The 15,747-nt window shown below is 31.3% G+C and overlaps 1 protein-coding gene across 2 annotated transcripts; it reads right to left on the reverse strand.

The window, feature by feature from the left end:
- Positions 1-1,812: 1,812 nt before the first annotated feature.
- LOC137814283 (transcription factor EMB1444) lies at positions 1,813-9,700 on the reverse strand. Of its 2 annotated transcripts, none has more exons than XM_068616918.2 (11): positions 8,414-9,700; positions 7,390-7,560; positions 7,220-7,304; positions 7,065-7,106; positions 6,599-6,658; positions 5,208-5,327; positions 3,846-5,009; positions 3,638-3,745; positions 3,308-3,448; positions 2,985-3,110; positions 1,813-2,094 (listed from the first exon to the last, which is right to left on the reverse strand). In XM_068616918.2, the coding sequence occupies exons 1-11, from the start codon at positions 8,506-8,508 to the stop codon at positions 2,005-2,007; spliced, it is 2,202 nt and encodes a 733-aa protein (XP_068473019.1). In that variant the 5' UTR covers positions 8,509-9,700; the 3' UTR covers positions 1,813-2,004. The 2 variants fall into 2 exon arrangements, with proteins under 2 accessions (XP_068473019.1, XP_068473017.1); XM_068616916.2 differs by having other exon boundaries at positions 5,208-5,330; positions 8,414-9,621.
- Between the last annotated feature and the right edge of the window lie 6,047 nt (positions 9,701-15,747).

Here is a 15,747-nt window from a genome sequence, read left to right on the forward strand (position 1 = left end):
GGTTCCGAGGGGAGGAAGATTGCTTGGGTTTCTTGGAAAAAGGTTTGTGAGACGAAGGGAGAGGGAGGACTCGGTGTGATCAATGTCAAGGATTTCAATTTGGCTTTGCTCAGTAAGTGGATTTCGCGGTTGGGATCTAATGAAGGGGGTTTGTGGGAGGAGGTTCTGGAATCTAAATATGGTGGCTGGAGGAATTTGAAAGAGGACAAAGGTAGTTCTTATGAATCCCTCTGGTGGAAAGATTTGAAAAGGATCTGGCAGCTTCAGAAGTGGGGCAACAATTTTGGAGATTGTTTAAAATGGGAAATTGGTAATGGAAAGTCTATTAGGTTCTGGGAAGACCGGTGGACTGGTAATGATGCTTTCAAGTCTACGTTAATCACTGAGAAAGAAGCATCATTGGATAGTTGTGGTTCCCGGAAAAACTTTGGGTGGGAGTGGTCTTTGGGGTGGAGAAGAAACCTTCTTGATTGGGAGCAGGTGGAGAAATATTTTCATTTGTTTTTTATTGTAGGATATCTTGGTATAACGTGGAACCTTTGTTATGCGTGGTTAGGTATTACGACAATTGTTCATTTTCATGCTTTCTCACACTTTTTGCAGTTCAGGTTGTGTAATGCTCCGGAGTCGGTAAATCTTGGCTTGGATAATATTTGGATAGCGATGGTCAGTGAAATCTGGCGTCATAAAAATAAGATAGTTTTTAATGAGGGAATTTTGGACTTTTCTGAAATCTTTTCTTTGGCTCAGTTGAAGGTTTGGGCTTGGCTCTCATCTAAATTTCTCTCAGCTAGTTTTTTTTTTTTCTGATTGGTATCTCGCCCCTTTGATTTGTCTGTATTCGCTTTAGTGGGATGTCGGAGAAAGTTTCTGTAAAATTATGTCAAGAGCTGTTTTGTTTTTTAGATATTTAAAAAGTGTTATGCGGTTAGGTTCTTATACCTTTTTATATAAGAATTGAATTATTTTTAGTCGTTTCAGATAATGGGTTTTTGATCCTCAATGTCACTTACAAACATAGTATATTGTTAGGGAGAGTCGAAAAGGTATACTTTTCAGATTTCATCAAAAATAATATTTTAGAAAACAGTGTCTTTAAAAAAAATTGGTTATGTTTTTTTTTTCCGTCATAAAAAAAAGTTTTACTGTACTAAAAATATGAAGCGGCTCTTATTAGAAAAAACCTCAGTAAAGTAATATTTTTCGACGGTAAAACTCTTTTAACACTGAAAATCTTTTCAGAAATCTTAACTCATCTGTTTTAACTAAGATGGTAATAACCCTAGTTTAAAACCATGAAGTTTAAGTTTTGCTTGCAAATTGCAAAAATAAAAATGGTGATCAAACTTACTTTTATTTATTTTATTTAAACAAGCTAAATATAATGCTTAGACTGAGCTTGTTAAATATGAAGATTGAGTGCTTGAGCTTAATTTATTTTAATTTATTTATAACTTGATTATTTTTACATCAATATATATATATACTCGAGGATCAATTTTAATCTGATCAAATATTTAACAAGAGAAGGAAAACAAAAACATATTTAAAAATTCTTTAAAGATAACATTATAAGTTTCAAATTATCATCATACTTAGTGAGTAGTTGATCTCATTTACACTTTTACCTTTTCACCTCTTAACCACTGGAAAACCAATCACATTTTTTACTTGCTCACATGACAAATTGAGATTTTTCTTGCAATTTTCTCTCAATATTTCTGACTGCATTTTCACTGATTATTAACAACATAAAAACTTGAGCCTTGCTGGTAGCAAGTTAATGTACGTAGTGAATAAAGGAGAAAAGTCTGAGACATATGTTCAATGTATTGCGCTATTTTCAGGGTCAAACATACACAAAGACAATCACACATTTTAATCATTAAAAATGTCCACACCACCACAACCAGTCTTATAACACACTATGTCAGAATCATTTGATTCAGAGATTAAGAATGAGTTACACAATGAGGAGCAACAAAGTTTCCAAGAACCGATCAGTTATTGTGAATGCACCTTGCTCTTGGATTGCAGTATTTGAACAAGCGGCCACAAGATATCCAATCTGTGTACATTTCTGTTGTTTTGACCCTGCCACACACTTTACTCATCAACCATCAATGGAGTTAATGTATTTGGTTTTTAAACTACACATCTATACACATTGGTCCCAGAAACATTAAGTTGTCAATTTACAAATAATCATATCCCTATAAGAATGATTAATTAGTATAGATGAAAACTTTAAAAAACTAGAGCAATACAAGTTGTCACTTTCATAAGCCTCTTACAGTTATGACTCAAAAACACTGCAAATTTTTACTCAATTCTCTTATTCAGGGGATACAATGCAAATGACTTCTATAAAGTTGCCATGAAATTTAAGTTATTTATCAAATATACTGTTCTACTGAAGACTAAAGCATGAATTATGATATTACAATACAACAGCTTCAGTTAGCATAGTTTTTTATAATAACTAAAATTATGAACTAGGTGGATTTATTGAGTAAGCTTACATGATATTGTGATATTTACACAGGAAAAAGATATGAAAAACAAGAATAAATATCATGTATTCAAAAAATGGAAGACAAAAATCCAGTATAAAGTTCTAATTATAAGGGTATATATTTATCCAATAAAATTAGGACGAAGACTGAGTTAGTTGAACAATTAAATTTAAGTATGCAATGTGCTAGTAGATATAGGAGGCTTAATTTATGACAAAAGAATATTGGACCTAATTTTAAAGCCTGCTAATGAAATTTTATTGTCTCTCCATGCATTTGATTTGGTGTTTTCAACAATGGACTAATCTACTATAATTGGTATCCAAAGTATTTGCCATACATTTAAGCAAATTATAGACCAAGATTCCAGAAATTTTATGTCAGTACTTGAGTCTTGTAGAATGAAACAGTGGAGTACGTAGGCTTAATTGCATAAAAGTAAAGCTAACTTTTGAGTTTTAAAATTACCTCCACAACAAAGCATATCCATATCTTTTCACCATGAACTTTAGTACCACCCTTCAAAATGGTAAGACCCAAACTTCTTATGGCTTCTGCTATTTCAAGAAAATGGCTGCACTCCTCACAGAGCATCTACAACAAAAGGTATAATTAGAATAAAGAAGACACTCAATAAGGGATTATATCAACAACAGTTTAATATCTCAGATCCTTAAATTAACTGCCACTAACTCCCTTTCTCATCAGGAGGAGTTTCCTCATGTGTTACAATTATTAAATTAATCAGTAACATAGAATAAATCAAATTGTAACTTTCAAGTCTTATGTACCTCCACAAGCATCTGTCCATTCTTGCTAAGATTCTCCACTAATACCGAATGAACTTTCAGATGGCCCCCTACTTCCATTGCCCAGCTTGAGCCCTGCTCATAACTAGAGGATCCAAGAATGTCTGCTTCCATGTGATGCAGCTGCAAAATTTCATCAGTGTTAAACAATGGAGATAAGTTCACATGCAGAAGATGTTGGAACTAAATCAAGAAAATCCTGATGTATGCACATCTTCATGTTCAATCAACTTGACGATAAATATATATAGCATAATTTTTTTACAGACCATGGACCAGAGGACAGATTTCTAAACCTCCCTTAAACCTTACCTTAGACTTTGTATCACCAAAGTCAGCTAGCTTGTCAGCATGTTTAGTTATGCTTTGGAGAAAGAGCATGTGCTTTATTGCACGCTCCAGTAGGGAATCAATACTGCACTGTTGAGGTTACAATGAAAATTTTAGCCACATGAACCAGATCTGTGATCATTACTCAAAACCCAACAAAACAAAGAGGAAACAGACTCCAGAATGATACCTTTGCTCCATTTGGCACCAGCTCTCTCAACTCCTTAATACGATCTTGGATTAATTGCCTGTCCCTTGGCCGAGGCCTACAACTTTCCCCAGGCCTGGCCCTTTTTTTGCTGTTCTTAGATGGTTCAGATGACCTTTCAAGTTGTCCACTACTTGAACTAGGGAACGTAGATGAAACAGCTTTGGAGGACATCACACCACATATTCCTGATGATGAACTCAAAGAATGGTGTTTGTCCTCTTTGACAAGAGAGAACTGATCTATTGAACAACCTTCTGAATTAATAGCATACACATTGTGAGTAGAAGCTTCATGGTTTTTTCCAGATGCCATTGCAGATTGCATTGATGGACAAAACGATAATTCACTATTAACATCATTATTACTATGGCAAATGTTGGCCACCATTGCTTCCAAAAGATGCTCTGGACGAGATTCAGAAGTCAATTGGCTAATCTCATCTGACATTTCAACAGTTTTCATATCTTGATTAACCTGTGCTGGCCAATCAAAACATTTACTCCCTTTCAGAAAAGATGGTCCAAGTGCTTCATGCAGCTCACAGCCAACAGGGAAATTTAACACATGTGACATATCCTTGTAAGAAGGCTCAGAACAAAACTTTGACTTTTCAACATGTTGCGAGTTTGCATCTGAAGGTTGGGTGAAATTCAACACCCCTTTTTGGTAATGCAACTTATCAGTTTCACAAACAACAGTATCAAGAAAAGCTGAAGGAAAGTATGCAGAATCAATTTTGACTTTTTCTGATGGACATATTAAATCATTATCTGTAACAAAGTCACTTAAAAATGACAAGACATTGTTTTCTGATTCCAACCTCACATCTTTGCAGCCACTACTTCCTTCTTCACCCTTCCTCCCATAGAGAGGTTTCATCTCTTCAAAATCTTGATGCTCCACATTCATCATATTGGATATTGACTGAAGCAAAATGGAACTTTCATCACTGTACAATTCAGGCCCCTCTTGCTTGGCCACGTCATCAGACATTTTCACACAAGCAGAATGAGGTGCATCGTTCCTCCCAGAACATTGAAGGGGCATTAAAACATCTGATGTTTCACTCTTCATAGATTTCTGTGAATTGTAAAAGCCAGTTGGCATAACATCTGAAGACAAATTTTCCTTTAATATATCCAGCTGAAAAAAAAAGAAATATAAACCTCATGATAATTCTCCACACATTAAGGTTAAAAGATAATTATGACACGGTTTCACTTCTCTATATTAATAGTGTGTTTAAAAATGTCATGTTAACAGTTACATAAACCCCAAATATGCATATTCATGCACCATGCAGACATGTGAACATAGAGAGAAGTGAAGACAAAAGATTACCTGAGATAAAGAACTCTTCAAACTGCCCTGCATTTGACTGGGACATTGGGCTATTGAGTAATTTTGAGTAGACAAAAAGAGATTTCTAATATGAGTTACAAACCCCGTATCTTCAATCACCTGCTACCAGGGATGTAAAAAGAGAAGGAAATTATTAAAAATAAATCAATTTCCATATAAAATCATATCCAGGAAATCTTCTACAAATCATCAAAATTATAGAACAGCCCAAGACAAGACAATGAAATTATAATATTATATAGACAGGAAACATATTGTACAACACACCCCTAATAAAAACTACTCAGAATTTTCCCAACCCTCCACAGCATGGATTCTCCAATGTGCTCAGTTCATAAATTACTTTCTATTATTTATTCAAAAAATAAATAATACTATCAATCTCTCATTACTTTTTAAAAATAATTCATAAAGAGAACAATTTCCCTCTTTTGTTTATGAAGATACAATGTTTCAATGTCTCTATATTACACATTTATTTGTTTCTTGTACTTTTATTGGATATAAATGTTTTAAAAGCATGGACACTTCATTAACATGCAAAGAATCAGTATCATATACATTAAAGTATCGGTACTTCATAGGTTTGAATACTTCATTGATATGTGTCGGTGAAGTATCCTAGTGTATAAGTATTGGATATGATATGAATCAGATACGGGTACCTGAAACAAATTCAAGTGTTGGTGCTTCATAGCTTGCACCATTTGAGTATATAACTGTTTCTCATCAACCAAGGTCAGGGTAGTCATACATGACATAATTTTCCATGGTACTAAAGCATGTCTCAATCTGGTTTTCATGACAAATCATCTAGTATTGATAGGTAGTTTAGTAAATTATAAATTAGTATACCTGTGGCCTAACATAATTACATGATGCCTAGAGCCTATTATGACAAAACAAGGGGTGATTTGTTAATAACCTTTCCTCCATTTCTCTTTATTTTTCACTATATATGTATTTACCTAGCACATACAATTAGAATTATAAAAGTATTTAACCAATATCTCAATCAACAACCAGAAATTACCAAAATTAGTTGGAAAAGGATTGAAGAAATATAAGCAAGCGGTGCTATCTAACTAGTTATGGTACATCGAAACAAACGAGTGCAAATCTATCTTTTTGGTACATTAGTGGCAGTGAGGTTTGAACCTATGATCGCATGCAAACTACCCAAGCCCCTTGCCACTAGTCCAATCTTTGAGACTTGAATGCAGAAAAAAATTTGAAACCCTGAATACAAAGGCTGCTTTGCACAGCCATAAAGAGATAATACATGCCTTCTTGAACCATACAACCACATTATCCACTATTATGGTACAGAATCAAATCAAATAAAGATGAAAAAGAAAAAAATGTCTTACTTTATTAAGAGAACCAAGCTGAACAACACCAAGTGGGGCTACAGCAACAACAGCAACAGTCTACAAGACAAAATAAAAGCTTAATCAATTAAAAATCTTAATCTAACCAAAGAACAGTGGTGCAGATTTGGAAATTATTTTCAAAATGATAATCACTATCTTTCTAACAAAGTATACTAGACCAGAATGCAACATAGTCCGCTTCAGAGCAGTTCAGTTGTATTTAGCGAATAAAAAATAATGAGACAGAGTCATGTAGTGGCCCAATAATGCCATATTGTGTCTATTACAGTATTAACCACAGTTTTCCAAATATACTATTAAAATTAAATTGTCCATCTCCTAAGCATTTGTAAAGTATGGAAGGTCTAATTTCTGGGTGAAAATAGAAAGTTCACTTTTCCAGATTTTAGTTAAACACGTGTGTTGCAAAGCTGTGAAAAAAATATTAAAGCAGTTAGCATACCCTGATTCCAGCAGAAAACTGAGACTGCCACCCATCAGCAAACTGAAAATTAAACCAAAAAGTGGGAAAGGAATAAGAATGATTGGAACATATTGACATGATACTCCAAGGTTGAGAGATCCTTAATGATGCAATTAAATAATAAGAATCTTCACCTCAAAAGACAAGCCAGAACCTGCAACCTGATTATCTGCACAGATCCACCTATGCTTTCCTGTAACAGCAACCTGTCCAACAATACTGTGAAGAAAGAATATTAGGACAATCTAAACAAACAGAAAATCAAATTGTGTACAGTATAAATTCTACATTTAATCAATCATACCCTTCTCCTAAGGAATATGCATGATACGACATCTTAGCCACTGCTAAGCCTAATGCGTTGTGCGAAAATTTCCCACAACCAATCTGCTCCACGATATTCCGGCAGTGCTTATTTTCTGAAGAGTCATAATCATCAGGATTGTTATAGTACGCGTCCTCCCATGTCAAGATCCTGCAAGCAAGAACCACATCGAGAAACTTTAGGGGACAACATTATGGAATTCAAGTTCAACACTGATAAATAAATCTGTAACATAAAAAAACGAATCACCAAAATTGCGAGCAACATTACATCATTCAACAGTAACGAGCTTTCTGCCAGTACACTTGATATAAAACAACAACAAATGCCACACTTATCCTACTTCCATCACAATACAATGAAAAACATAAAAGATTTCAAATAACAGAAGGATCACAATCCTCAAACAAAATGACAAAATAGAAAACATCCAAGAGCAAAAATACTCGCAAAACAGTACAATGACATTGATTCAAGAGAGCAGATACACAACACATGCCCTTCTTAGTACAAAAACTCTAAATTCAAACCAAGCATGGAAATCACCAAACTTGGAAGAAGGACAAAACACAGGGATAAATATCAATAAAAATCCTTCACACTTAAAGTTGATCTTAGAATTTTGGTCAACTCAACCCCACAAAACCAATTAGATACACTATTTTGACCTTATCATTAATCTACGAGGGATCTCAAACGGTTGATAAAACCCATTTGGCATTATAAAATTAGTTAAACAGGCAAAAGCTGGAAAATGTACACAACCAATCAAATTAATCCGGTAAGTAAAATGGCAAGTCAAATTTCAGACAAAGGATTCAAACATGCAAAACCACAACTTCACCAAATTTAGCATATTATGAGTTGCTTACATCCAAAACGAGGGTAAGTTCAAAGACACACCAAAGGAAAGACGCAACACACAAGGCACACACACACAGAACAAAAAGAAATAACATCACAAGCACTACCAACAATAACAAGATACATAGTAGTATCATACATTCGAGCACGATGTTTGAGCTTCCAAAAGATGGCGTAGTTCCAGTGAGTATTCAAACAGAGGCTTCTGAGTACTTGGTGCAAGTTAGTACCCATGCTGCCCCTCCTTAAACAAGTCAGAAACTTTAACACCCCGAAGGCACCCCCGAGAAAAGGGTCGTGAATTCCAATCCTCCAAAAAAGAAGAAAACCCCTCCAACACCACACACTCACCCTCCTTCCCCTAGCTCCCTCTGTAGGAACCTCTTCCAGCCTGCTTCCTCCGCAATCCCGCTCGCCGTTTTAATGGCGGTCCAACTGTTGGCAGTATCAGACGATCCGCACCCATCACTCACCCCGCCAATTCCCACCACCCCACCAACCAAAGCTTCCAACTTTCCCTCACTACAGTCAAAACAAACCCAAACCCACCACCACACTTAACGCTGAAACTGAAACACCAGACTCAACGCAGCAAATCTCGCAACTAGCCATTGAATAACGAACAACCTTGTTAGATTCCAAAAGGGGTGTGAAGAAGGTTGAGTTAAAGAAGGAAAGAAAAAGGGTGGCTAATTATCTAGCTTATATCCGACGACATGTGAGGCTTTTGCTTGTGGAGGAAGAAGGTTTAGTTTCTCTGGGAATGCAATTGTGAAAGTAGTCTTTACCCTTTGCAGAGTGAGGGAGAGATAGAGGTTTTTGAGAAGTTGTCAATCGCCGAGTAAAGAGTGGAGAAGGTAGAGTGAGAGAATGTCAATGGTGGAAAGGGAGGGAGGCTCTTGTTCTATATCGGGGTCACGTTGGCACGCTTTTCCTTCTAGCTTTTCCACTCGGGGAATCTTCACCGTTGATTCAAGCAATCATGGTAACCATTGCGTAATCCAATCCACCATCCCCTCCTATCATATCACTAACCACACCATGCATTTTTGTAAAGAAAAAGGTCATTTACTTGTGCATGCCAATGTTCAAAATGGAACAATAATAAAACTACTGACTTGAACAAACAAACAAACAAACTGTAATGCAGAAACACTTTAGCATTTCAGAACATGACAGAATTAGTCCTTGATCATATTTTGAACATAAATATATTTATATATATACTTAAGAAACTAATAAAAATGAGTATTATGATACTATTGTTGTGAAGATAAAATAAAAATAAATGGCATGTGGAGACAATGGTTGAAAAAGGGCATGAGGCCCAAAGGGAAGTAAGTGTATGAAGGGTTAGAGGCTAATTAGAGGTTTATATTTAACGTTAAGAAGCACCAAAGGGCAATGGAAAAGGAGGAAAAAGAATGATGGGGAACAATCCAATTGGGGTATGAGTACACTTTATGGTGGTGTCAATTGATGGCCAACAGCATCATGCCAAATTGAGGACATGCTTCCTTATTTTCCCCTCAAGTTTTCAATCCTTTCTTTGAAACCCTAGAGAAGGTACCCTGCTACCCCTCTTAAGGTCCTTTTCAACAATGATCTTATTGCCCTAAAGTTGTGACACCTTCAACCTCCCATTTCTTCAAACAATTCCTACTTTGTCACGATATAATTGAATCTTTTAGAGTGCCAACCTTTGTTTCACACACTGCTGACCATGCTGCCCTTTATCATCATAGCTTTCCACCGATTTACACCTTCTTTCTGTTTTACCCTTTACAAGGCTTGGAAACGGAGTTTGGAAAAAGTCCAAGTTTTTTTGCCTCTCACACAATTACCTAGGAACATGTTCTATTGGATAACTAAAACATGTTTATGATCATTGATCATGTTCAATTTGTTCTAGATCCTATCGTATAAATTTGTTTTAGACTTTAAAAAAAATTCTACTAATTTTGTTGATCAAATATAAAGTTTATTTGAATCTGACTACCGAATGCAATAAAAATAGCTAAGAAAAGATTAATATATCTTGTTAAATTTTTGTTTTTAGATTAGATTAGAAAATATTTCCTTTTTAGTAATTTAGATCGTGATTGATTTAACTTAGTTAGATATTATTACTTGTATTTAAGATTTAATATTAAACAAACAATAAATTAGTATTAAATATGTAATTTTATTTATTTAAGATTTAGTTTTAATGTTATCAAAAATTTAAAAGCCGCTTCTTCATCCATTTCAAAAGAAGTCTCGTTTTAACACATTTTTTTTAATTCATATTAAGTGATGCTTTAGGTTTTTTACGTAACATTTAATATTTTATTTTTATTTTATCTCAAATAAATAATTAATATGAAGAAAGCAACCCTATGGCAGAAAATAAATAACAAGAACAATTTAGAAAAAAATTGACTCATTAAATTGTTTCATTTTGTGAAAAATACTTAAATATACTTAGATTGAAATGGACAGTACCACAGTATTGTGTGTGCCTAAATCAATTGCGTTAAAAAGATATCATTTTACAGTTTTTTTATAACTTTTTTGAACGATAAATAAATGAAACTAAATTGATACATGCAAAATTAAATTAAAAAGTAATATAATGATTATAAAAGTTAACAAACTTATATAATAATAACACAGAAAATTCACTTTCAAAACAATTTACAGTTTTTTGGACTATTCATTATTTGTGGAATGGAAGATTGGAAAATTCATAGAAACAAAATCACATACTATAATTAACTAGTTACAGGTTAATTAAACAGTAAAAAGAGACGATATAGTATTAATTATTAATGTTGGTTTGATGATGTAGAGATTCAATTTGTCGGAAGTAGTTAACAGCAATTTACCTGGTTTCGTGCAGTATGGAGGCATAATCATTCATATTTGTTTCTGTTGCTAATTGGTTGGGTTTACATCTACCAAATCAATTATATCTCTCTAAGTTTCCTCAATTATCGATCATCCATCATAATTATATACTATCACCCATCATCTATCATCCAAATTTTAACCACAACACACTCTAGCTATAACTACCTATACTAGTCAAATGCTTTCTTTATAGCTCACCCATTTTCAATTTTTAATCGTCTGTGTATGGAAAATATTTTGAGTTTTGAGTCTGCACTGGAAAAGATTCTCTTATATGAATGCAGAAAAAAATGCAAACAAGAAAAGAAAAGAAAAGAAAAACCATGATGTTCAGTGGTGGAAGGAATAAAAACTCGTTGAAGGAACATTATTGTTTCTGGCAATAAATTTAATTATAGGGTTATGAAAAGCTTGCACAGGTGATGGTCATAGGAGAAAGTCAACTGGGCTATGCATGAATATGGTAAATCAGTGATTCTAATGATATAGTGCAGGGAGGACTGAATATTATCATGAACGCAGACACAGACCAAACAACAATCATTTATCCCTCTAACTTTTCCCTTTAGATTTTATTTTTCTTCCTTTTTAACTAGGTGCCTGTTAATAAATTTACCAAGTTCTCAAAATTAAGGAAATAATAAAATGTAAAATAAACTATAAGATTGAACTATCAAACACTTCTTCAAATTCTATCTCATGTTCTAACCTGATTTAGATCTCTTCTTCAAAATAAACTGTTGTTATTAAGATTAAAATTTGGTGTCCATCAAATGGTTAATTTCTTTTCAGAGGTGATAGACACGATCAACTACTCACTTTGATGGATCTTGCTGTTCATACTAGGAATATAGATAGTGAGATGGGTTTTTTGTCAACTATATTTTTATCACAAGAGTTGAAATATTATTTAAATATTTTTATTTTTTATTATTGATAAAAAAACTCGGATAAAAAAGTTTAGTTTCATGTAGAAATGTAATTAAATTGACTAGCATTATTATTTATGCCTATTTTTATTATTATTAATGTTAGAAATAATAGGATTCAAAGCCAAGTCTTTTGAGTGACAACAAATCATTAACCACTAGATCAAACTAATTCTTTGGTTACATTATGATCTTTATTACACTTTATGATTTTTATTGTCTGATGTAATGATTAAAGTTTCTTTGGTCATTGAAGGAACTTAGTTTTGAGTCTCATCCACTTCAGATAAATTTGAGAATAAAATGTCTTTATTCAAATAAAGCTCATAAAATATGTATAAATTCATACATTATGAGTTATTTTGTATTTATTTTAGCAATTAATATTCATAAGTGTCTATATTTTAATATGAAATATTACTAAAATTAGGCACTTATCACTCTCGCCAACTTATAATCTTGCTGGTCCTCGAGAAAAGTAAATGAATATATTTGAATTTAAATATCAAAACAACTTAATTCACTAAACAACAAATCAAATTAGAAACTTATGATGCTTCTAACTTTAAATATAGAAAAGTGTAGATACAATCAACTTCCTGGATCAGATCAAAGACCATCATTAAGGAATTCATTCTCATCACAGTTGCTTTTCATTTTATCTTCAAATCACAAACATATTAGAAACATGAATCTTGAGGTCTTTTCGAGGATTGTAATGAGGTTGGGTTTCCAAAAAAAATATTGTTTTTTAAATATAAGAAAATGCAAATCTTAAAGAAGAAGAACATACTTACCGTCCAATATAACACATATGTGTTATATAATCACCATTTTCTTTTGACTTCACACTTTTCGTCATTTTCTTTCTACCTTTTCATGATTTTCAACATGAATTTTTTCTTTTTCTTTTTTCCCATTAATAGGAATAAATTATTCTTATTTTCAACTTTTTGAGCTTTCACAATTAGAACCAACCATTTCCTTTTCTATGTATATTGCATTTATGTTCTCCTTCCTTAAACATGCTAAAGAGTAAGAAATATATCATTAAAGGTTTAGGGTGCAATAATAACAAAAATATCTTCATATAACTCATACATGTCATAGGGTCCATACACCACTCAGAGTAGGAAAAGTCAGTTTGGTGTTCCTTAATTGTTATCCACGACCACACCTTTAGTTGTGCGTAAATACTTCCATATAATCTATTCGAGCATTCTTAAAAATACACTTATTCCTATGTTTCCAAATCTCTTACCAAAAAACGTAAAATGTTGTTTTACTTTACAATAATTCACTGCTAACACTCCCAACCAAGTATAACACAAACCCCTATCTAGCCAATCTACCCTACATGTAAAACAAGTGGTAAACTAAGTACATATGAATTGAGCTTAATAACTATATAACGAGATCAAATTGTGTTATAATAAGTTTTAATTTTGTGGATCGATTCATACCAATGTGTACAACCCCAAGAGGATGGTCAAAGTAATAATACAAGTTATATAAATTAAACATAAAAATTAGTTTGAAAATTTAGGACTTGGATAATTTCATTCTTATTTTTTATTAAAATATTCATAAATTATTATTATTTGAATAACATTCCCTAATTGTCAATTCCACAATTTTTTTCATAAAAAATAAGAAGCTAGATCAAAATACACATTGGAAAAAAAAATTAAAATGCAATTATCCAATATACTTAACAAAATTAGATAACCACATGCTAGGTTTGTGCAACAGATAAGCATCCACATCAACTGCAACAGATAAGCATGATTTGAAGGTCTTTGCAAGTGTGTAACTATGAGATAGCAAGGCAAAGTTGGCTGATGCAGACATTTTCTTCTGTCTCCTCTTGTATGCTGTATGGTTAATAATAAAAAAAAAATAGTAAATAAAAATTAATTTTAGAGATCAAAATAAATAAATATTAACTAAAATAGAAAATATTTTATAAAATAAAAAAGTTATTGATATTTAAAGTAGTTTCTATTATTAATAAAAAATTATAAACTAGTTTTTAATTTGGTATATAAGTACTAGCTACCAAGATTAACTACTAATTACTTATATTCTAAATTAGTTTCTATTAGTCTTTTAGAGACTAATTTGAAATCTAAAATATTAGTAGCTAAAATTTTTGTAGCTAATTTAGATACCAATTTATAAACCATTTTTTTAATTTTTATTAATAATAGAAACCACTTTACACACCAATAATTTTTTAATCATTAAAATAGTATCTAATTTAATTAATATACTAATTATTTTTTGTCTCTAAATTTAGTTACTATTTAATGATTTTTTTGTAGTGTAAGTTGATACATAAAACTCCTACCACTAAAAAAAAAATTAAATCATAATTAATTTTAGAAATAAAAAATAATTACACTAAAAAAATCATTAAATAGAAACTAATTTTAGAGACAAAAAATAATTATTGGTTGTCTCTAAAATTAGTTTTTATTTATTTTTCTTATAATATTTTTTATATTTTATAAACTAAAATATTATTGGTATATAAAATAGTTTTTATTATTAATAAAAATTTATAAAATACTTTCTAAATTATATATAATATTAGGTACTAAAGTTTTACGTATTAACTATTTTAGATTTCTTAAATTAATTACTAATTTATAATTAATTACTAATTTATAATTAAAGATTAATTTAGAATCTAAAGTGATTAATAGCTAAAATTTTAGTGGCTAATATTAGATAACAAGGTAGATACCAATTTAAAAACTACTTTATAAATTTATATTAATGATAAAAATTATTTTAAATATTTTTTTAGTTTATAAAATAGTATATAACTTAAATAATTATTTTTTATCTCTAAAATATTTACTATTTAATTATTTTATACTATTTTGAGCTAAATATACAATTAGTATTTGCCTGCAAGTTGTCTAATATTACTAAAGGAATTTGGAATTTGGTATGGTAATTAAGGAGCAAATATAAGAATTAATATAGGTGTTTGTCTAATATTTGTTTTTAAGCCCATTCACAATCACTAACTTTATTTGAGTTTTTTTATGACCTCTCGGGTTGAACATATTCTTGTACTTTTTTAATATGGATTTTTTTTTCACCTGCTAGTAAAAAAAAATAAACTATAAATTAGAGGTGAGTAAGAGCCATTCTAAATTTACTTTTTATTTTATTACTGTAGGAATATATTAACTTTGATTTTTTTAAAGTCTTCTTTGTTTTTATTATTTAAAAATAAAATTGCTTTAAACAATAAAGTCTCTTATATGGTAAATAAATAAATAAATAAATAAATAAATAATACTTTTAAACTAGTGTATGAAGTTATTTCTATTAAAACAACAATATTTGGTTCACATAAACATGTATAATATTACATAATTTAGAATTGGAATTCACTTATTTTAAAAGTGAGCGAAATGACTTTTTAGTCTTCTATTTTATTTTAGATTATCCATTAATAAGTAAAAATATTATTTAATTTTATGTCAATTATTTATATTTAAAATAATAAATTAAATAATATTAATTATTTAAAATAAATAAATTATGTGTGACAAAATTTTGTTGTAATATATATATATATATATGTATATATAACATTTATTTAAATAAGAAAAGTCTAAAATCAAAACATTTT

The sequence above is a fragment of the Phaseolus vulgaris genome, chromosome 1, assembly GCF_051622355.1.
Source record: "Phaseolus vulgaris cultivar YP4 chromosome 1, ASM5162235v1, whole genome shotgun sequence".
Lineage (NCBI taxonomy): Eukaryota > Viridiplantae > Streptophyta > Magnoliopsida > Fabales > Fabaceae > Phaseolus > Phaseolus vulgaris.

Bases quoted from the DNA above. Each gene is read 5' to 3' on its own strand.
- LOC137814283 (XM_068616916.2), bottom strand. From the start codon at position 8,508: ATGGGTACTAACTTGCACCAAGTACTCAGAAGCCTCTGTTTGAATACT. The intron at 6,659-7,064 runs GTATGCTAACTG...TTTGTCTTGTAG, and splicing joins AGTTTTCTGCTGGAATCAGG to ACTGTTGCTGTTGTTGCTGT. The intron at 5,010-5,207 runs GTAATCTTTTGT...TTTTTTTTTCAG, and splicing joins TGAAGAGTTCTTTATCTCAG to CTGGATATATTAAAGGAAAA.